At 36.0% G+C, this 24032-nt stretch overlaps 1 protein-coding gene across 1 annotated transcript in view; it reads right to left on the bottom strand.

Annotated features, from left to right (window-relative positions):
* BRD10 (bromodomain containing 10) overlaps positions 1-24032 on the bottom strand; it is a gene marked incomplete at both ends in the record, with an annotated part of 59374 nt that overhangs the window by 19586 nt on the left and 15756 nt on the right. Inside the window, 2 exons of the mRNA XM_079548903.1 lie at positions 8030-8119; positions 12868-12944. Of these exons, the coding sequence (XP_079405029.1) occupies positions 8030-8119; positions 12868-12944 (167 nt within the window). The remainder of the gene's footprint in view (positions 1-8029; positions 8120-12867; positions 12945-24032) is intronic.

Genomic DNA, 24032 nt, shown 5'->3' with positions numbered 1-24032 from the left:
CTGTATGCATACAACATCTTGTTTACAAAAAAGCTACTTTTTCTTTTAAGCTATTAATTATTAATTGTTTATCACTAATTTCATCTTTCTTAACTGTAGATACACAAACATTTCAGTATTCTTCAGCAGACCATGTTAAAGCCAGCTGTTTTGTTGTAACTACCCGTTCGTGCTGACAGGTCTTACCTGATATTTCAAAATATTCTGGTTGATCAAAATCCAAAGCACTACAAAATATTCTGAATACACGGCAGTATCTCTACGATGAAAATGTTCCACATTAAATGCATGACTACCTACTCATATGTTTGGCAGAATTCATATCTACACATCTAGAATTGTGAAATATATGTGATAGAAGTGGCCTAGGTGAAGAATATTAGCAAACATTTATTTGCAGACTAATCTATATACCAGGAAAGGCATAAAAAATTGTGTGAAGATAAAGCAATTGTGAAAAAAAATACACTTAGTACAGGTAGCGCTGAAGAGGTACTGAAGGAGCTAAGAAAAACTGAAGAATAGGACAAAAGTGTGGAAATGATATGTAGAATATAGAAATAGCAGGGAAGTAATTCTGTGGAAAGCTTTAAAAATCTGAAGCCTAAAATTTGTTATATTCCTTCAAAGTGTGCAACTAATTAGCCAACTGGTTTTTCAAAAACTGTACATCTCAATTTCTCCTCAGAAATATGCAAAACTGTGTGAATGTAAAAGTGAATTGAAAAATCTTATTTCAGACTCCAAATTCAACATTTTGGACTCCTATGAGTCCTTTAAAGAGGCAAGCAAATCAGAAAGAAGTAATAAGAAACTACTATGGAAGTGATTAAAATACAAATCAAGTTTTTAGGAGAAAGGCTGGAAAATGAGAATTAGATCCATTACAATAGAAGCTGCATAGCAATACAGAACATAGGCTGAAATTAAAACAGTTTGTTTGAGGTGCAAGACTACAAGCAGGTCTATTAAAACTATGTTATTTCCATAAAGACTTGCAACAAAGATCTCTTAATCTAAAGTTTAAACTAATAGCAAACACAGATTTCTCATACTATATTATTTGTTTGCATGTACATTAATAAAGTAATATAATGCAAACAAGTATAGCAGAAGCTCCTTACATTCAAAATTTTCAAGTACAGTATACGCATAGGTTGCTCCAAAAAATAATGCCTCCTGTTTATTTCCATGGAAACCACAACACAGTACAATAAAATTATTTGACAGAGCAAATTCTCAGCTACAAAATACTGGATTTCAACACAGTCAACACCAATAGGTATTCATCTTTGGCAGTGATTAACAGGAGGCTGCATGTCGTGCTCATAAAAACCTGCACTAATGGAAGTGACCTAGCTGTGCTGTCACCATTGCTGAAATGCACCACACGCTACCTCACTGTGCTCACATCCACTGCTTCATCTCCATAAGCATTCAGCAAGTGTCTATGAATACCAATGAGTACTGAATGAATGAATATCAATGCATGGAGAAATTCAATTCCACAACTTTGCTCTGTAAGCGCATCCATGCCAGACGCCATTTTGTCAGAGTGCCCCTCTGCTGACATCTGTCACAGGGCATCAACACGTAATGCAATACTGGAGGAAAGGTGCAAGCTCTACTGCTGTTCCACCAACATCTGCCTCTGATATTGTGGGACAATATAATAAAATAGGAGTATTACTTTTGGAGCAGCCCTCATATTTCACTGGCGAAGGAATAAGAAGGAAGGAATGAGAAGGGAAAAGAATATGGAAAAGAAGCCTAAATCAAGCTAAAAACTGAAGAAAATTTAACCCAGTAAAATCCCTGCGCAACCTTGTAGTAACACAGTGCCTCTACCACCAACAGACGGTAATATTTCCTATTTTTTTACACAGAGAGAACATTTTAAAAACTCATTTAGTAAATTAGCCAATTTGCATTATTTTTGCCATATAGAAACATTGTATTTTTAAAGTAATATGATGCAAATCAGTGAAAAAAGAAAATACTCTTCCCTTACTTTGGATACTTGCATTTCCTATGAGCAAATTTAACAACAGCCTGTTTCAAATTTCAAAAAAAAGCAAACCAACAGCAGACAGAGAAGATACTGTTCTACCCTGGCCCAACGTATTCCTGTGGGATTCCTCTGTGATCTCACAAACTATTTCATGTCTGAAGTTCTAAAAACTTCTGATCTGAATGAGTGGGTTTTTGAATCTTCAGATGCACTCCCAAATACAGATTTCCATAGCTGGTGTGGATTTAAGGGCTGCACAGAGCCTAAGCGTGCATTCTGCACTTCCAAGACTCATCTACTTAAAAGATATTCACTGTTTGAAAGTACAGATAAAGATGTTCATCTGTGATGGGCAGTACAGCTGCCTAACTGAAACCTTGACGAACAGCATTAGAAAAAAGAAAAACCTTCATAAAGGAGGTTTTTATCTCTTTTTTACTATGAAGTCAAGAACACAGCTTGTTACACACCTCTGCAAAATAATACAACTTTCAGTCTTTTTGCTACAAACCCTAGTTAATCATGAACTTGACTCTCTATCCTTCCTCTCACCTTTGTCTGATGTTTCCTGCAGGGACAGTCTGGTGCCTTCTACTCTGGAAAACCCTGCCTTTTATCGTTTTAACTTTATGTACTTAACCATGGGAATCCTGGGCTCCAGCCTCTCTTCACCCTCAAAGACACTTACCATCAGGCTTGCAAGTAATGATTCAAATCCAATGGTGCTACTAAAATACAGTTGTGCATTTCAGGAAACACAGAATCTGTAAGTGTTTATGCTTCCTCCAGGTGATCTGTGTTCTAACATAAACATAGAGCAGTGTCTAGAATTGACTAACATTGTCACAGCCCTGTTCATTTTACTACAAACATGTTAACCATAAAGTTAGGTTCAAAATAACATCTGAAAAAAAAAAAAAAAAAGTTCACTACTTCATACAAGCATCTATAATCTTGTCACAGTTTCATATTAAACAATAGCAAGAAATCATAAAGATTATTTAAATCGTGCTGTAATATAAAACAGTTAAATACACAGAACTGATTGACAGAGCATCTTAACATTTTCACACAAGCAAACTCCAGTGACTCCAGATGTCTAAAGAAGTTATTATTTGAATTATCTGAATGGCAGCAAAGAAATTTCCATTCACACCTTCATCTGATTTTACCTGACAAATCAGAAAATATACTAAAAAAAAAAAAAAAAGGATTCAAAATGTCAAAAAACAATAGTTATCTTGTGTACTTATCAGGACAGAAAGTGCTGTTTTGCATTTCTTAATTCATTTGCTAGGTACAGCATATGTCTAAATGCCTAATTGTCTAAATGTCTAAATTCAAATAAACTGTCGTGTTCATATGTACAGTCCAAATTTTCAGCAAACACAAGGTAAAAACAGCGTACAATCTCAAGGGAAATGTCTCTAGCCAGCACACTCTACTTCAGTTATGGCTGTCTACTGACTAGTGGTAACTTCCACTGCATCTTAACCACCACAGTATTAGCAACATAGCAGAAAGTTTTTATTTGAATCTGATTTTTCTCTTGTAATTTATTTCCCTATCCATTCAATTTTTATGCTACTTTTTATTCACACTGCTTTAAAATGAAAGGACGTTAATTACCAAATGTAACACAGAGAAAGCACAGCAGGATGAATTTTTTAAAAATATGTGGCATTTACACCAGCATGCACACACACAAAGCCCACAAAAGTAAATAACACTTTCTAATTTTTTAAAAATGCAAGTTCCTCATTTAAAACAGTTCCTTATTTCCTAACTTTTCAGATAAACTACAGGAAACAAACAAAACCAAATAAAAAACACAGCAATTGACAAATGGCTTAACAAATTAGCACACCTCAGGGGAAATAAAAAGCACTAGGGTACAATTTTAGATTTCCTTTAAATGTGTAACATTTTCTACGCAGCAAAATTAAAACTACCAGAAATTTAGCTTACATCAACAGTTTTAAGGCAATTGACCAAGGTCTGACTGACTGTAACTCCCCAGTTAAAAAACTTGTTGTGCTCCACCATGCCAAGCAGTGGCATGAGAGAACAGTTTAAAAGCCATCATCTAAGATACTATCCCAATGAAACCTAGCACTCAATGATAATTGAGTGTAATAGATGCACTAGAGACCCAAAATATAATTGTATTTTAGCAGTGAGCAAGGCTACTAAACAGAGGCAGAGACAAAAAGCTCTACTATTTCAGTGCTGGCACTCATTTGTGACACGCCTCCACACTGCATGCTACATTTGACCTGATGAAAACTTTAAGAGATTCTAAGAGAATCATAAGAATAAGGAAATGGGAAAAGTGAGATCCAGTATTGTGTACTTTCCTGTAAAGGTAGACTAAAAACTTAGATCTTCACTACTCAAAACAAATTCTTTACAATTGCAATGACATATCATATCATTTCAGAATACAGTGTGGGCAGATCCTTTGCCTAGACTTCAGGAGATGCCCTTGGAAAAGTTCTACCAATTATGTAAGAGATGGAACCTTTCCACAGGGCAACTCCTGAAGTATTCTCTCAAGTTCTAATATGCCATTTTCCCTTTGTTTTCCCTTATAGTGCTCCTCACACAACAGATGTAACAGAACACAATACTTATGACAAGCAGCAAAGCACCAAAGCTGTAAGACACTGTATCTTACACACTCTTTGTAAAGCAATCCTCCATCGTTTTACTAGATGATGCTCAGAACTTATACTTCTTCCATTTGATTCAAGTCAAGTAAGTCCTCCTTCTGCATCTTCAGCTTACTTTTTTCCATCAAGGAAGTCAAATAAATAATAAATCAGCTTAACTTAATTTTTTCTCTCCATCCTGAAATTTATTAGGTGGTAAGGAGTTGAATTGTTTAGTAGCTGAAGGGATTGAGAACTTCAGAATACCCCTGGCTCAGACTGTAATATCAGTAACTACTACAACTGCCACAGAAAAGCACTTCTTCAAAAGGCAGTTTGACTTCTTTTTGCCTGCAGATACTCAATTCTGTCCTCAGAATGATCCTTTGAGCTGTGGCAGGACACAAGTGGTTATTTGTGCAACTCCAGGATAAACTGCTCAAGGATACTAATCTGTTTTAAAACTACCCCAGCAGCAGTCAAAGAGAAGTTACGTTTATAACAGACTCTCATGCAGTTAAACAAAGAATTTTTCTACACTCCCTTACAGGGTGGTAGAGAAAATAGAAGCTGCCAGAGACATGGAGAATAGGAACTGTTTTTTGGCAGCAGTTTTTGCTTATGTCAGTTGAAGGCATATGTGAAATTGCAGCCTCATGTCAGAGCTGTGGCTAGAGTTCAAGAGTGAAGTAGCCTGGAAAGAGCTAAAACTAAGACTCAGCTTAATGCTGAAGAGTTGAGGTCAAATTTCGTCTTCTTCTCTAAACAGTTACTTCAAGCTTGTAGTAATGCAAATCTCATAGTTGTTATAATGAACTCATCAGCAATCAAACAGAAATGTAAACTTTTTAAATGTTATATTACAGTTAATTCAAAAAGCATTGGAGATGTTCAAGTGAGTACAGAATTAGATACCAGATTAGTGGTTAGATACCAGATTAGTGTTAGATACCACCAGTCCAACTATGTACAAAAATTGCCAGCAAACAGCATGTTTACTCATGTTAAAGAAGTCTTACAGCTCAGCTCTTCTGTTACAGCCTCAATACTTCCAAGTTCTGGAGTAGAGATTTCTTTTATGTCATCAAAACAACTACTACAAAGCAGTAATATATTGAGACCACCACCATTTTCATCATCTTCAGGTCCAAAAAAGAAAAAAGGCCACGAAAGCCTCAAAATTATCATAATATATCGCATTAAAATACATTTTCACATTAAGCCAAATTTGCATTATGAGAGAGCTAAGTTTTACGAAAAACATTAGAAACTTCAGAAAACCTGCAAGAAACTCTGTTATGGCTGCCACTGTCAATTACATCAAAGATGAATAAAGAAAATCTGCATCTCCTCCAGATTTGAAGTTACCTAACTTAATTATGCATGGTGTTATTGACATACAAAATGCAATTTTAATAACCTCCCTTGCAAAATGTCTAGCCAAGTTTGCTGACTATTCACCTAACTTAAAATCTTTGTATTTTTTTAAAGTATGCAACCTGAATGATTTTTAAAATCAACATTTCACTGTTCCTTTTTAATCATTTCTTCAGCAATTAATTCTACTCTTATTTCTTCACATAATATTTCTAACACCATAGATGTTTAAAGACTCAAAACACAGAAATGTGTGAGCACACAGAAAAATTGTTCTTACCTCACAACTTCTGACCACTGAATGAGTTGTATCTTAACCCTGTATTTAAGAGCTTGTTGGTTTTCTAAGATGGTGTGATTAGAACTAAACATAGTATTCCTGCTGAAGTCATGCAACTTATTTACTTAATGACATTATCAGATTTCAGTTCAAAGAGCGATTATGACATATTTAGCATTTGTATACCCTTGAAGAAGTCTTGTTGGTATAATTCTACCAGTAGGAAAAGTCTCATCTATAATTGTATTATTAGTATGCTAATGTGTACTCTCATTTTTGTCTTTTTCTTCTATGGTTGACACAGTCTGTTTGACAACCACTGGACAATCCTACATTAAAACAAATTTGCAATTTAGCAACTTTAACTTCAAGTGTCATCTATCTTTATTCCTTTAGATATCGTAACAGCTATTACACTTATACTCCTCTATCATCTCTCCAATACTCATATAATTAAAAATATAAGTTACTTCTGATCCAGACTAAGGGACATTCACACAAATTAGTGACGAAATATCCAAGGTACAGAAAAAGCAAAATTTTTAACCACTACTATCCATAGAAATGTCACAGAAACTTCTCCCAAAAGTTTAATAGAAAAAAAAGAATCAGTATTAGAAAGAATTGGCTGTAGGGGACCATTTAACTTAGATATACTCTCCTATTCAACCTATTTCCATACAAAACACAGAATCACAGAATCATTCAAGTTAGAAAAGCCCCTGAAGACCACAAAGCCCAAAGGTCAATCTAACACTATCAAGTTCACCTCCAAATTACATCCCTAAAAAACAAATCCATGCATCTCTTAAACACCTCCAGGGATAGTGACTTCACCACTTCCCTAAGCAGCCAATTTGAGAGCCTTGCCAGCCTTTCCATGGACAAATTCTTCCTATGTTCAATGTAAAGCTCTGCTAGAGCAATTTGAGGATGCTTTCTTGCATCCTGTCACTTGCCACATCTTCACTGCAACCTCCTTTCAGGTAGCTGTAGAGAACAATGAGCATTCTCCAGACAAACATCAGTTTGTGGAAGATTGGCTGGAAAGCTGCCTGGCAGAAAATGACCAAAGGGTGCTGGTTGGCAGCTGGCTGAACATGATTACAGCAGTATGCCCAAGTGGCTAAAAATGCAAATGGCATCCTAACCTGCATCCGGAATACCGACGTCAGCAGGACCGTGGAAGTGATTTTTCCTTCTGCACTCAGCACTGATGAGAATACATCTTGAATACTGTGCCCAGTTTTGGGCCTCTCATTGCAAAAAAAGATACTGAGTTGCTGGAACACTTCAGCAAAGCCTATTTTAATAGCTTATTCAAAAAAATAAACAGGATTAGGAATCCTAATATGCATCTTAGAGGTTTCAGGGAAGATCTGATAGATTTGAGAACTCTGCCTTGTAATTACTTGCTGGTAAGAGTTTGTCTTAAGGGAAGAGGGCACACATTTAATCGAAATAGACTGCTTCTTCTAAGGTATCACAACTGCTTGCAATTTTTTTCTGGCAGTGAGAAGTGTTAAAATATAGTTAATTAATTCCCTTATAAGAAAATTGCGAACAGAACAATACATACAGAAAAGATTAAGATTAGAGTATACAGGCACCAACCATACTGAGGCTTCATGCAATCAATGAGAAGGCAAAAAATCTTCAGCTGACTGGCACAGTTTCACATTCATACAAGAGAAAACTTATGTCACATACCGATTTCTTTTTAATGTCCTCCAGATCTTTGAGTTCATTCTCAATTTTTGTGATTAATTCCCTGAGTTCATCAAGATTAGTGCAAATAAGCTAAAAAAAAAAACAAAAAAAATGAACACAAACACTTGGTAATGTAGGACTTGAAAAATACACAATGAAGTTAAATAAAATCTAAAAGCTCATGTTATTATACAGTGCCAACCATTTGGTTTTTATTTTCTTAGAGTATTTTTTTTTTTTTTTAAAGATCTTATTGAAATGAACACACTTCAGATACAAACCATATATCTCTGTATATGAGCCTCCTTTTCACAGTGTAGGTTTTTCCTCCAAGCTGCAGTGAATGAAACAAGTTACCAGATTTGTCTCAAGTACAGCAGTGAGCTGGAACAGGTTTGAGTATCAAACAAAAGCCTGCAGAATTAAGTGTACTAGCTTTGCACTAAGCTGTTCTTATAATGTTGCTGCTCTTGTTACAACTTTCACCTGAACAGAACCTCATCTATTTTACGTGCAGAATTCATAACCTAGCCGTATCTATAAAATCTATCTCTTTCAGTAAAAGCAGTATATCTAGTGCTCTCGAATTTCTTCTTATTTCTGTCCTTAAAAAACAGCTTTTTACATTCTTCCTGTAACAAAATGTCTGTTATTTACTTTAACAAATTTTCAAAGAAACAATAATGATCTTTTAAGTTTTGGCTTACTGTCACTTACAGCAATTACAGACTTACTAAACTGGAAATTATTAAGCTGTTAGGTTCATTCAGGTCACTGTAAGTTAAGACTTGCTTATTTCTGAACATCTCTATGTAGAAGTGTTTTCATTAGAATTGAAAAAGTCTTTGAAATAACATAAGAAAAGTCAAATCCAAATAGGAAAAAGAACCACCAATATGCTACCATGATACAATTTTTACCCCCTATTAGTGATTCACAACAATACATCTTAACTTCAATTATACATTAAATACTGTAATTTCTAGATTTGGAACAAGTTCATTTAAAAAAGCACATCAAGTTCTTTCATTACTATAACATAGAACAGACATGAGCTGCATGGAAGGAAGTTCCAAATATGTAGCTGCAAACCAGAAGGCAAATGATGATTTTTCTTCTTCCACCTAGCTGGCAAGCAAATCTACGATACATTGTAATTATACAAAAATCTGCAAGTTTGTCACATCCCTGGTAAGTAAAGAAAGACATAAACAGAGAATTCCCTTACACAATTTTAATCCATTCCTTTGGAATTCATTTTTCAAATTGCATCATTGCCTTTTGTGTTCTCCCACTGTATTATGAGTCAATGACCAAAGACAAAGCAGAACTATGAACCAAAGGAAGATACCATTAATCCAACTCTTTGCTTAGAGATTCATATATAGTAAGGCAAGAGTTTTTAAGGATGGTTTCCTTTTAAGGATGATTTCCTCTTAAGATTTTAAGGATGTTATCAGTTGAACGCTGTCCTGAAAATACCAACTGTATTGGTAAAATACTGTATCTTTACAACAGAGCTCCTACACGACAGCAGGTATTTCCTGTTGTGTCTCATAATGTGACATTATTGTGTCTCACAGTGTGACACACTGATGTTTCACTGCTCTTTGCTCGTGGCTGTTAACTGCCAGAATGCAGCAATTCAACTTCCAGCAAGGAACACTGATTTTCTGAATTGGTTTGCATGTTTTTACAAGTGAGTTATGTGATCATAATAAGAAACATACTAAAGTTACAATCTAATCTTCCTATCTCTCTTGGAGAACATGCGTTCTAATTACGTATCATGAGACAAATAATCTTAAAGAGAAATACATGCTTATTACTTGAAGGTAGTGAAAAGTTAGTCCCTATTCTCTAAAATATTACGCAGTATCCTAACTTTCCGGGGTGCCAGCATTTCCGTTAATGTACATGTCCTGTACACTGATCATGTACATGCTCACTTTGACACAGGCATTTTCAGATCAAGCACAGGACTGCATTTTCGCAGGAAATAAGTATTCTGTTTTTCAGTTGAATATAAAGGAAACTTCAGAAATTCTGTTTTGCAGTACGTGTTCAAATTCGGTGTTGAACCTTTCCCACTAGATACAATCTCAGATCTTAGTAATCTCTCAAAGATTCTCATTGGATCTTCAAGGAGGAATGGCAAGAATAAAACATCTCTCCAGATTTTTGCAAGGAAATATGAGTACCATTCTAACTTAGTACCATTCTAAGTGATCTCTCAGAATTTACGAATGAAACTTTTATCATTATTTTAAAAGTGCAATCTGTAAATCTGTTTGTAAATATACACCTTGTGTACAGCCCTGGATTACGGATGCCCCCTCCTTGGTTCTCTTTAACCAGCTGGAACTTCAGCCAACCTTTTTAAACATAATGCACTTTAGTGCAGTTTTGCTCCCCACTTCAGGTTGTCTGCATAATGATTTTAAGTTATACTTTAACTTCTCATTAAACTGTTCTTTTACTGAAACCATTTCATAGTGGAAAATATCCAGCTATTCTCCATTTGAGATCTGTATTTATTGCAGACCACAGCTGATGAAAGATAAGACTGTTAAACACAGTCACAGAAAAGCCAAAACATTAGCCCAGCTCCTTACAATGCATGTTCCTTCTTTGGTTATGATACATGTAAGCACTTAGAACAATACATTAGTAGACATGGGTCAGGGAGAGAAACAACAACACCAACTTTGTAACCTTTTAGTACAGAAGTATAATTATTGTCTTTTTTTTTTTAAACATTAACAGGAAACATTAGCATAAACTTGGAAATGAGAATTTCTATTAAAAGAAAAACTGTAGAACCCAACTTACAAACTCATGAGCTGTCAACTCACTTTTAAAAATAATTTCCATAATTTTAAAAACAGCACTTTTTTGTGCTTGTATTTGGTAAAAAATAATTTAATTTACGTCTGCTTCTTTTTTTATTATTATTTTTAAACAGCTTTCAGCTAAGAACTTAGTATAAGGTCTGAAAATGCCTTATTAGTAGGCACTGATATGTGCTTTTTACATCTTGTCCATGACATTTGAACTACGAAAGTGAACAGAAAACTCACATAATTTATTTCCTCAAAAAGATATTTAAAACTGGCATTGTAAATATTAGGATTAGTTAGCATACTTATATATATTCTGTTGTTTATTTTGTTTTGTTTTGGTTTTTTTTTGGTTGGGTTTTTTTTTTTTTTGGTAAACTGATGGTAACTTTTTTTTTTAAAACCAGTTATTTTGGTTACTTTGGTAACTGGTTTTAATGCACAGTTTGTCATTTGTTCTCTGTGATTCAAAATATTAAAATACGTAATAAATTTTCTCAGCATTAATGCTGCATTTTGACCTTCGGGTAAAGAATTCCCACATTTATACTGAAGCATAGGATCTACTCCTAGGCAATAAGATCTACTGTGGCTATTTTTATTTTATTACTTTCTTTCTTACATTTGTACACTGAAGGCATATAAAAGAGATTATAAACTTTTGAAAAGGTTTCAATTATTTGCTTCTTCCTAAAACAGCTGCTATTTACATATGAATAGCAATATTTTTGCAGTTGTACCCTCCCTTGCATATCTCACTGTATAAACTTGTTTCATTAAATATTTTAAAACATATTCTCAACTTTAAATAATTAGGTTGTATCTGGCAATTCATGCATGTGGAAAAGAATATCAAGACACGTTTTACATTGCTTTAGAAGTTTCACATCTGCAAATATGGTATAAAATATGAAAATATTTGAAACAGTCATACTAGCCCTATCTATCCTCCTGAAAAAAGCAGATAAATAATTAAAAAGTTCCCTAAAAAGATTAAACTGCCCATACTGACGATATATCTTACCTTCATCTAAAACAGATTTAAAGCCTAGTTTTTATCAAAAGAGCTGAAATTACTCAGTTACATTTTAATTAACATTTTATATAAGTAAGCATAAAATGTTAATTTAGCTTTTAAGTGGATACATAAACAAACAGTTTACTTTGGTTAGATATAAAATTAGGCCAAGCTTTAGACAACATTTTAGACAATTTCTAACTAAACTACATATACCCACAGCATGCAGGGAATGCATTGAGAAAAATACACTTTCTTAGACACTGTCTACACGACAGTTGTAGTTTTATGAGGTTTGACTACTTAGAATAGCACAGACTGCTATCCCAAAAATAAGTTTTTCTTAAAAAATGCCACCAAACGAGACGTTTAATTCAAGTAGGTATGGATATATAAACTGTGACTTACAACTTATATGCTTTCATACTTCAGTTACAGCACCATAAAAATACATTGCTATAACCACCACCCTCTTCTTTGTGCTTTCTGGTCTAAAGTTCATGCGCAGATAAGAGGTAAAAGTTACAGACAAGATGAACATGTGAAGGTACAGATTTTTTCCAAGTTCTTGAATAAATTAAGCTAGATTTCAATTCAAGGGGCACAGTGAAACATATCATTAAACCGTATCAAACCAAACCAGTAAAAACATTAGTAATTTTATCCTAGATTGTATCTTACAAATTACATCAACAACTTCTGTTTTCCAGGTTTGGTCCTGCATCATGCTTACCTGAGATCTTAAAACTTTTTATGTACTATATAAGATGCATGTAATAAAAAATGCTGAAATATTCTCTACCAAGAAAACGTGAAGTGTGTGTTTAAAAACTCTACTGGAAGCACACCTTTTAATCAAGAAAAGGAAAATCCACCTCTCGACTAGGATTTACAAGATCTATGTCAGACAATGAGGGACTTAATTTGAGGGACAGGCATTCAGGTTTCAAGAACTTAGAACAAGAATTAAAATCACTTACCTGAAATTCTGGTATGGCAGACTTTGTGACACCTTTCCTCTTCTTTGTGATTGCTTTTTTAGAAACCGATTTTTTTCCTTTTAAGATTAAAAGAGAAAAGCTTCATAATGCTGTTTGTTGTACTTCATTAATAAAACTAAATTACATGCAGACTTTAAAGTTAAACTGTAACTACCAGATTGCTAACGAGCGCGTCATGTAAACACAACGAATCAGAGCTAGACTCAGCAAGAGCAAACATTAAACTACAAGTATCTGTGGGGCAGTTCTTTCACACACGCACACACACAAAAAAAAAAAAAGAGCAAAGAACAAACTCATTACAATGCTCATAATATGCCACCTAAAAATTATGAGAACACTGCAAGAAACTATTTAAGTCATAGAAGAAACGTTCACATCACTGTTCTGGGAGGAGCAAAATCCAGAACTTATGCCACAAACTTAAGAAATATAGTATCTTACCTGCAAGGTATGTTCTCTGACACTGCGAAGTGAATCATACCTTAGGGTCTGGGACATCTACATGTTACAGTAAAAAACACCCTCAAAGAACAAACAATATCTAGAAATTGCCAAATGGATATAGTGAAGTTCTCAATGAAATCAGAATACTCACAGGGTTATTCTGGCAGTGGCAAAGCATAATATTTTAGAAGAAACCTCATGTTCTCACCACACAATTGTGCCATATTGTAATACAGATATAACAATTAACTTTCTTTTAGGCAAGACAAGTGGTGTAATGCCTGAAGTATCAGGATTGATAGTTTGTGAACACTTCTCACATCAAGTAGTTGCATCACCCAGAATTATGTATGCTTCATATAAGTGACTTCCTTATTCCTATATTTATATGGTAAACTGCAACAAGTCCTCTTCTGACAAGTTCATTTAAACTAAAACCACCACTGTAAGATTACCACCATGCTCACATTCTAAACATCATCTAGAAACCTAAAGAGTCACATGACATATGCTGAATTTATTGTTAGACATAGTCGTCACATGTCACCTGGTTTAAAAAAAAAAAAACAAACACTAATTTTTTAATTTTGAAAATATTGTCCAGAATTGTGGTGGTTTTTTTCCTAATACATGTATGTGCAAATACACACATGAAGTTATATGAAAACAACTCAAACAGTAATGCCTCATATTTTATTATATTGACCCATGACTCAAGTTTTTTGTCAGTAGTATGGCTCTGAAGGCTGAACCTTTCCACCAACATTCTGCTATGTTATTGCTGTGCAACAGATGGCAGCAGAGGGGCAGTCTGACAAAATGGCATCTGACATGGAAATGCGTGTAAAGCAAAGGTGTGTCCTCCATGTGGAACAAATGGCACCCATGGACTTTCACTAACATTTGACAAATGTTTGCGGAGATCAAACGGTGAATGTGAGAACAGTTGAGGTAGTCAGTAGTGTGCTTCAGCTGTAGTGACAGTGGCATGAACAGCAAGCCACGTTCCTGACAGCCATGCATAGCTGTCGCATCACCAAAGGAAGAGCATCTCAATCAGCTCACCTGTACAAATCAGCAGCTTATGACAAGGGAACTATACAAAGCTCAGTATGAGCTTCAGTGCATTGGAAACAATGGTGACAAAATTTGAATATTGCAAAGTTTGTGCCAAGTGGGTCCCATGAATGCTCACATGGTAACAGAAATAACATTATATTCAAGTTTGTCAGGTCCTACTGAACTGATATAAGGCTGAAGATGGCAGTTTTGTGGATTGCATCATAACTGATGATGAGATGTGATGTCACCACTACGAGCTGCAGTCAAAACAGCAAACCATGGAGTGAACAACTACATTCCCCAACAAAGAACATGCTCAGAACACAGTCCTGTGTGGGTAGTGATGTGCATTATCTCTTTTGGGATAGGAAAGGGATATCCTTCTGGATATCCTGGAACTTAGACAAATGAACTCTGATCACTAGACCACAGCCCTGACTAAGCTAAAGGCTTGAACTTCCAGAGAAGACTACCTTTCTCATGCAATACAGTAACTAACACCAGGCCCTATACTAATCTGAAGACCATGAAGCACAATGCCGATCTTGCCTAGACTGTCCTATCACACCTCCTGCACAGTTCAGATTTGATGCTTTCTCACTTCCATCTATTTTTCTGATGAAAGATGGACTGCACGGGCAACATCTTCTTAGCAACGAGTTGCTAAGAAACAGTGGGTCACCTCTGCTGGAGCCAGTTTTCACAAGCATGGTATTTAGGCTGTTGTTCACAAAATGCACAGCTAATGGTAGTGCCTTTGTTGAAAAAGCAGCATTTTGTAGCTCTACTGAATAGTATTATCGTGCTCTTTATATCTGTTGTAGTTCCCATGGAAATAAATAGGAAGCTTTACTTTCACAGTGACCGATGTAGGTATAGAGGCAATTTAAACAGAATACATTGAGATACTGACCATATCTCAAGACATTCTATCAATCATTAACCAAAACAATGGGAACAGAAAAATCAAAATTTTATTTTTAGTTTACTATACTATGTGATTTTCAAAACACTCTAGCTGAATCTGACACAGAACAGCGCTAGGGCAGGGTACAGGATTGGACAGACTGCTGCTATAAACCTAGACCTGAAAATCCACTTAATGAAATGCATGAAAATTTAAAGAGTCCTCAGCTACCAAAAGTCAACACTCAAAGACTTAACATTAGAGAAGAGTGATGAAGGTATAGGTGCATCTTTATTAAAACAATGACCTACACATGTTGAAAACATGAAAAAAAAATCCAAAATATCAACATTTTTAGTACACATTTTAGGGATTCAGATGCATTAAAAACATATTTGGTATGATTGAAAACAGTGCTGTTCATTAAATGAGCTAAAGCAGACATCTAATACAAGTTTTTGTGACAAACTCTGAAGATGTCTGGACACAAAGTGGTTACCTAATGCTGTAAAAGAATGTTATCTGGCATGAGCATGAAGGGATAAAAACATGAGGCTGCCAGGCAATCCTACGTTATCTTTCTTTATATAAAGACAGTTCTGAATGGTCTAAAAGAAACATCTAGTTTTGAATATTTTCAACATAACGTTTTTTAATTAATATTTGCTTGAATATTTTCAACATGAGATATTATATGATGCAGCATACTTTGAAAAAGCAAGTGGTAACACAAATATATTCTCTCTTAGCACCAGTATTGACTTCCAAAAAAAGGGCAAAAATAATTAGGAAGATTTATAATTAAATACCAAAAGACCAAGTAAATCTTTCTTATTTTCAGAAACATCTGAAATTGAAAAGATTGGGATAGCAAATAAAGCAAGAATTGAAAATTTGATTACAAACATTTTGAAGATTACCTCTTACCTGTTTTTAATCTGAATCAGGGTTAAAAATTTCATTTCTTTCTTTTTGCTAAAGAAAGAAAAGTCTGACATAAGGGTGATCAATGGCTGTCTAATAAAATATACATACATAAGACTAATAATTATTTAACAAGCTGACATAACTCTGTGAATTAGTAAGATATTTGTACTGCACAGCACCATACTCTCTTTACCATTTGGAGACTATAAACACCAGACGTCCTGTGGTGCCAGCACCGAAAAAGAAAACTGAACAAACATTTGAACTATGTAAGAAAATCATTATGTATAACAAACTAACTTTGGGAAAGTCACTGTCTATTTTAATAGCATCCTCATAAAATAACGATTTCAAATTTGAAAGAAAGAAGCTATTGTTGCAATAATGATATATATTTTTTTTTTTTGGTTAAGAGTAATCTCGGGTTTTCAAAAAAAAAAAAGCATTCCTTAGTCACTAAGTTACAAAGGAAATTTTTGTTCTAATAGCTTGTCAAAAAAATAAAAAAACAAACAAAACATGATAAAATAAGCATTTAAAGGAACTTTTCTTCAGTACTTCCTGAGACAATGCAGCTGCAGTTACGCATGTGCCATTTTTCCGGACTACCTTTGGTACCTTAGCGTAAGTGAATTTGAATATTTTGAAGTGAAAATCTTCTGAAGTTATGAAAAATTAGTCTTCCACAGAAGACCATCTGTTTGAAGTCCTTTTCAAGTAGAAACATGAGAGCAGGGTGCCCAGTTCCACATTCAAGCATCTTCTGAACGTCTCCAAGAAGCAGATTCCACGACTTCTGCAGTGAATGTGCAGTCATTTCGGTAGAAACATTCTCATAAAGGGATGAGGTAACTCAATAGATAGACTTCTACCTTTAGATGTCTTCAAGAAATAGGTAGACAAGTCGCAGCCAATGTGGCCATTTTTAAAAGTGCTGCTTCCAACAAGGAGCCAAACTATGTGGCCTCCAGAAATTCCTTCCAACCAACTTTTCTATCAATGTGCTGCTTATAAAAGACTGCCTTGTAGAAAACACACATGATATAACAAACACACAGCAATCAATAGTGCTAGAGTGCAATGCGCAGATGGAAGATAAATCAGAAAATGTTTTGTCCAGTTTCACAGTTGTCTTCTCCAATCACGTTAAGAATGAAAAGATAAAAACATGAAATAGTTTCCCTTCAAAATAAATTATTACCCAAACTACAACAAGAAGTCCATGTAAAATAATGATCTAGAAACTTCTGAAGAGGTCTTCTCCTCAACAGTTGCAACTTCACAAAGGCTGTTGCTACTACTATCTTAAAGAATTAACAGTGGTCTCCCAATGGTCTCCGAATCCAACAGCTACTACAGATTATTTTTATTTTTTTTGCACAGCAGAGAAATACTTACAAGTATTTGATAAACGTTTTATAGAATCATACAATCGCTCAGGTTGGAAAAGACCTTCAAGATCACTGAGTCCAACCACAACCTAACCATACTACCCTAACTAACAACCCTCTGCTAAATCATATCCCTGAGCACCACACCCAAATGGTTTATAAACACATCCAGGGATGGCGACTCAACCACCTCCCTGGAAAGCCTATTCCAGTGCTTAACAACCCTTTCTGTAAAGAAGTTTTTCCTGATATCCACCCTGGTGCAATTTGAGGCCATTTCCCCTCATCCTGTCACCTATCACCAGTGAGAAGAGACCAACCCCACTCTCACTATAATCACCTTTCAGATATTGAAGAGAGCGATAAGGTCTCCTCTCAGCCTCCTCTTTCCCAGACTAAACAGCTCCAGATCCTTCGGTGTCTCCTCATAGGACATACCCTACAAGCCCTTCACAAGCCTTGATGCTCTTCTTTGCATCTGCTCCAGAACCTCAATCTTTATAAAGATTAATCTTTATAAAGATGAATAAGTAAATACTGATTTATCCTCACTTTTGCTAGCACCACATGGCAATACTCCTAAGAAGATAAAAATTTTACTTTTTACATAAAGTTTAATTTCAAATATGACAATATTTCTTTAAAAAGAAAAAAAAACTCTTTGCCTTTTATCAAAATCATACAATATTACTAAACAAGGGAAACTGACTTGTTTTCAAATATATACTTATCAAAACTATATTAATAAAATTCTACTTTGCTACAATAAAAGAATTGTGAAACTAGGAAATGTCAGCCGGCATTATTCCTGCCTACTCTTTTATTCACCCACTAACATGGGCCACAATTACTAATGTCTCCACAATGCTTCTTCCAGCAGGCTTCACATCTCACTGGGGTTTCAGTTCAGAGAAGTGGATATAAGACATCTTACCCTGGATAAAAGCAGCTTTTCTCATCTCTTTTCTCCCTCCGATAGTGCAGGAGAGAATCAATTCTTTTTTATACCACTTCCAAAACAGACAGAATTAAGACATTCCTGAGGTTAGAGAGGTAAAAACTAAAAACATCTAAGGCAAGAGCCCTGTTCATTTAGCACAGAAGGACTCTTTTAACTCTCCACCAGAGAATACAGGGAAAACACTTTGCCTTATTCTTCAAGTAAACTACAACATGTTACCCTAAATGAAACTATAGTCCAGATATGTATGGATATAAAACAAAAATTTTATTAATAATAGATAATATTTCTCATAAATAAAAGACGCAAATCTACACCTAGACCTGGCAGCATCACAGTAGAAAAGCTTGATTTGTATATTACCTGACTTTACCTGCTAACACAAACTCCTGTCAAAATGCACACAATCGGCAATAAGGGCTGTACAGTTGAGTAACATTTCATCTATCATTTCCTTGTTTGCTTTTCTGAATGAAAACAAACTCCATCTTGCGTCAGGAATGCACTAAATACAGGCCTTCCCACTGTACGGGAACTGCTGAATAACAGCCTGAACCTCTGATTGATCAATTCAGTTGTGCTGCCGGAAGGGGTGGAGCCTGGCTCCACTTCTCCTAGACCCATTTAAGAGCTGGCTACCAGTGCAGAAGGATCTCTTCTGGAGATCCACTCTGCTGGAGTTTCACAAGTGAGCCCAGGATAGGGGTAAGTGTCCTATCTATTCTCTTTTTGTTATTATGACCTGCTTTGTCTAACTCTCTTGTTTATTTCATGATTATAGCATCTTTATATTTGTTGATTATACACCCACAGAGCATACCCCTACTCACCTGCAGAAGGGGCCAGAGCACATGTATGCTGAGCACATGCAAGTAATGTTTAACTCGGATACTCTCCTGTCCTCTTGTCATGGCTTGGTTTTTGAAGGATGATGAAGAAGGAAACTTGTGTATTGTATAAATGAGAAGAAGAGATAGCTGAAAGCACTAAAATGAATATTAAATAAACGCTGCTCTCAGAAAAATTGATTTCAAAGGAGGTTAATGTTCTTTGTATGACTGAGATGCTGCTTGAAACAATGTATTCCAGGTTTGATGTATACCTGGCTCCTCAGCCAAAGACAGTATTTTATATAACAAACATAAAACTAAACCAAAATAAATTAGCAATATAATTAAAAACTGAATAGTTTTTATATTGCTGTTTTAATTGTTAATTCTCAATTAATAGTGAAGAATAATCATAGTAAGTGAAGCCGAAGAAATATGACTTCCATGAATTCATTCTGTCTTGAATGAATTTGTCCATTCAAATCTCAATTCCAACATAGAATAATGTTATACTTTTGATAGACAATTAAGTGCTAATTGTTACTTATTCTCCTTCATCGCTTCTTTCCTCATAGTCAGCATGAATTCACGAAGGAGAAATCATGTTCAATCAGTGTGACAGACTTCTATGATGAAGTGATCAGCCTGCTAAATGTGGGAAAATGTGTGAAACAGTGAATTTCTGTAGGGCCTTTGACACTGCCTCCCACAAGGTCTGCAAAGAAAAGATATTGTTTTATGGGGTGGACGGCCACACAGTGAGATGGGTTGAAAACCGGGTAAGTGGCCAGGCCCAAAGGGTGGTAGTTAGTGGAATGAAGTCTATGTGGAGGCCAGTAACTGGTGGTGAACCTTGCAGTCAGCAATACTGTTCTGTATGATAATTCATGATCTGGATGATAGGGTGAAGTGTACACACAGTAAATGTGCAGATGACACAAAATGGGGAGGTGGAGCTGATAGGGCAGAGGATCATGCTCGTATCCAAAGGGATTTGGACTGTCTGGAGAAATGTGCTGACAGGAAACAAGGGAAGTTCAGCAAGGGGATGTGCAAAGACCTGCACTTTGTTAAGAACAATCCCAAGCACCAGAATGGGCTGGGGGCTACCTCAAAGGAAAGCAGCTGGGGATCACCTGCTTGAACACAAGCCAACTATATACCTTTGTAGCAAAGAAGGCTAATGGTATCCTGGACTACGTTAGACAAAGTATGGACAGTAAGATCAAGGGAGGTGGCCCTTCTCCTCTCTTTGGGGGCTAATGAGACTACAGCTGGAACACTGTGGTTCCCCAGTAAAAGACAGATGAGGGTACATCAGAGTGCAACAAAAGAGCCATGAAAATGATGAAGGGACTAGAGCATCATTACCATAAAGACAGGCTGAGAAACTTGAGACTGCTCAGCCTGGAGAAGGGTAGGAGGGATCTCATTAATGTATGTAAGTACCAGAATGGCGCTTGCAAAGAAAACAACCAGGTCCAATTCAATGATTCCCAGAGACATGACAAGAGGCAATGGGCACAAAGGGAAACAAAAAATTCCCTGTCTGAATATCAGTAGAACTTTTATTTTTACTGTGTAGGTGACTACTTGCAACCTGCTCAAGGTGGCCCTGTTTGTATACAGGGGTTGGACAAGATGACTTCCATGGGTGCTTTCCAAGCTCTAACATTCTGTGACTCTATGTAATTATGGTTTGTGATCAAGCCATTTGCTAATCAAAGTGATAGCTAGGAGTGAAAAAGTTTAAAAAAAAAAAAAAAAAAAAAAAAAGTTCACATTTACAGATCTTCCAGCATTTACTCATTTTAAATAACAATGCTGTTTAAATACTTCTGTTCAAAGATTTACTGGAAATCAACCTTATTAGCTAACAGCTCTCCCAGCAGCACTAAGAAAATTCTTAGAAATGCTCTTGACAGTCTTAAATCACTTCATCAAGAGTAATACAGACCATTTATTAGTTAGCGAACATAAATCATTTTTACTTGAAAAGAGGAACATATCTAAAGAACTAGTAAAACTTTTTGTGAGATCTTGTGGCTTTTGTTTGAAGATAACAATCTGTGCTACAAATTACGAAGTGACATCATCATAGAGCAGTAATGCAATTTTTGCAGCATATGCAACCCAGCAGCAATCTCCCTGGGGACAAAAAAGCTGGTATTTTACTCTACATCACCAATACTCACCATGATAAAGTCAAAAAAAATTCCTGCTTGCTCATCCCATTCTATATGCAACTCCACTGTTCTAAAATGGAAAAACTCGCAAGAGTTTTCCTCTTCACAAACACTTAAGATACATTTTCACACATTTCAAAGGTTTGGTGAAACTGAGCATGTCCTGACTTTGCGGTACTGATCTTCAATGTTGATCCCAACAGCTCCCCCTTCTAGAAAATATCACATGCAATTATCTAGAAAATGAAGCATTACTACAGACTTTTTAGATCTTCCATGTTGGCGTAGAGAATGTTTTTATAAAGTTACAATGGCAAAGCAGATCTGAACAAATGCATTAATTATGGTGATTTAAAGAACAATGCAAATAAACCCACAACAGAGGCAAGTGTCCAGAATTACTAAACTTGACTGGCACTACAGCTTGATGCACTGAGAATCTGGTTGCAACTTACAAAGGAAAAGAAACCACATCTACTATTTTAAACACTGTTTAAACTGTTAACAGGTTGTTCCACACAAAGAAGTCAGAAACCTACAACGAAGTCTTTACTATTCTGAAGACAAAAACATACCAGGTACTACAAAACAGCTGCCAGGCTGTTAAATTCATTCCTTCTCACTCAAGAAAATGTTGACTTTGCACACAAAACTTAATGATACTTCAAAGAAATAAAATATACTGTGAAATAAAGTTTAAGAAGATAAATAGCTATGAATCTTCTAAAGCACAGGTACAGTATTTACACTGAAGTTCTTCTAAGGGATAACATTTCAACAAATCACTGTGGTTACAGAAGATGTACGCTATAAAGGTGTTTTCTACACAAATTGAATTATTAATCATTAAAGAGATGATTGAACTCACACTTACTTCAACCTCTGCTTCAGGCACATGGAGTTACTTCAATCAGACTCTCATCCTTTCTTTTTTATCACCCCTGTGCACATTTTCAGTTTCACCCAGTCTGCATTCCAAGCAAAGTCAAAATTCCTATGTTGTTATATTGTGCCTTGCACTACAATGCTTGATTGTGCCTCACTGTCTTAACAGGTACATCTGGGTGCATGGATGGTGCCACACAAAGGGCTTTGACTTCTGTGATAGTGGATACATCTTGGATAGACCAGGACATGATGTCAGGTGGGACACAACTGACCAGATAGGCAGGAATCTGACTGCACTGAATTAGCAAACTTTTAAACTAGGTTTGATGGGAAAAGGGAATGTACCTCTTTAGTTACAAAAAATGAGTTACAGAAAAGAACCAGGGAACTCTCACTTAAGGAAGCAGGAGGAAAAAAAAAACTCAGATTTGTTCCGAAGCCATTAGGGAGGGCTCCTCCAAGAAGGTAGCACTCCCTATAGGCCAGCTGAAATGCCACTACACCAATGTATATAGCATGGGAAATAAGCAGGAGGAGTTGGAAACCATAGTGTAATTAGAAAACTATGTCCTAATTGCTCTTAGAAATGTGGATGTTGCCAATCCTGCCCACAATGGGGTAGATGGTCTTTAAAGTCCTTTCCAACACAAGCCATTCTATAAACTACATGACCAGAACACTATTTGTAAGGATACAAGGGATCAATGGGATTCAAGCTTTTTAGAAATAGGGGCAGTTGAGTTGCCCTATATGTTAACCAACTGATAGATTGCAAAGAGCTACCTCTGAGAAACAGTCATGAATATATTAAGAGTTTATGGGTAAAAATTAAGGACAAGACCAACAAAGGACATCTGGTGGTAGGATCTACTACAGGCCCTAGAGGAGCTTGGTGACAAGGCCTTTTTGCTTAGCTACAAGAGTCATTGTGCACATAGTCTCTCATCTCTACGGGACATTTCCACCACTGAGTACTTCCTGGGAAAGCAACTCAGCAGGCTGCAAGCAATCCAAGAGACTCCTGGAGTGCAACGAGGGTAACTTCCTGCTCGAGGTACTAGATAAACCAATCAGAGGAGAAGTGCTATGGACCTGCTATTCACCAATACAGACAAACTCATTAAAGAGGTTAAGACTGGAGGTGGACTGGGATGTAGAAATGATGTCCTAGAGGTGCTTGTGATCTCGAGGAATATGGGCCTGGTAAAGAGCTACGTCAAGACACCAAACTTCAAATAAATTAACTTCCAGCTGGTTAAGGAATTATTGGATAAGATTGCCTGGGAAGCTCTTTAGGGACAAAGGAACAGAGCAGAGCTTAATGATGCCTTTCTGAGAGCACAAGAGTTGTAGATCCCCCAGTGCTCAAAACAAAGCAGGAAGAGCGGGAAATCAATATAGCAGGAAAAACAACCTGCTGGTCAAGCTGAGGGATAAAAAGGAAGCACACAGGTAACTGAAGCAGGGATACGTGGCTCAGGAAGAATATAGGAATGCTGTCCAGACAAGCAGAGATAGCAACAGGAAAGCCAAGAATTACAAAAT

This window comes from Tetrao urogallus (assembly GCF_951394365.1).
Source record: "Tetrao urogallus genome assembly, chromosome: Z".
In the NCBI taxonomy this organism is placed as follows: domain Eukaryota; kingdom Metazoa; phylum Chordata; class Aves; order Galliformes; family Phasianidae; genus Tetrao; species Tetrao urogallus.
The sequence above is the reverse complement of the archived record's forward strand: the minus strand, read 5'-3'. Positions and strand labels throughout refer to the sequence as shown.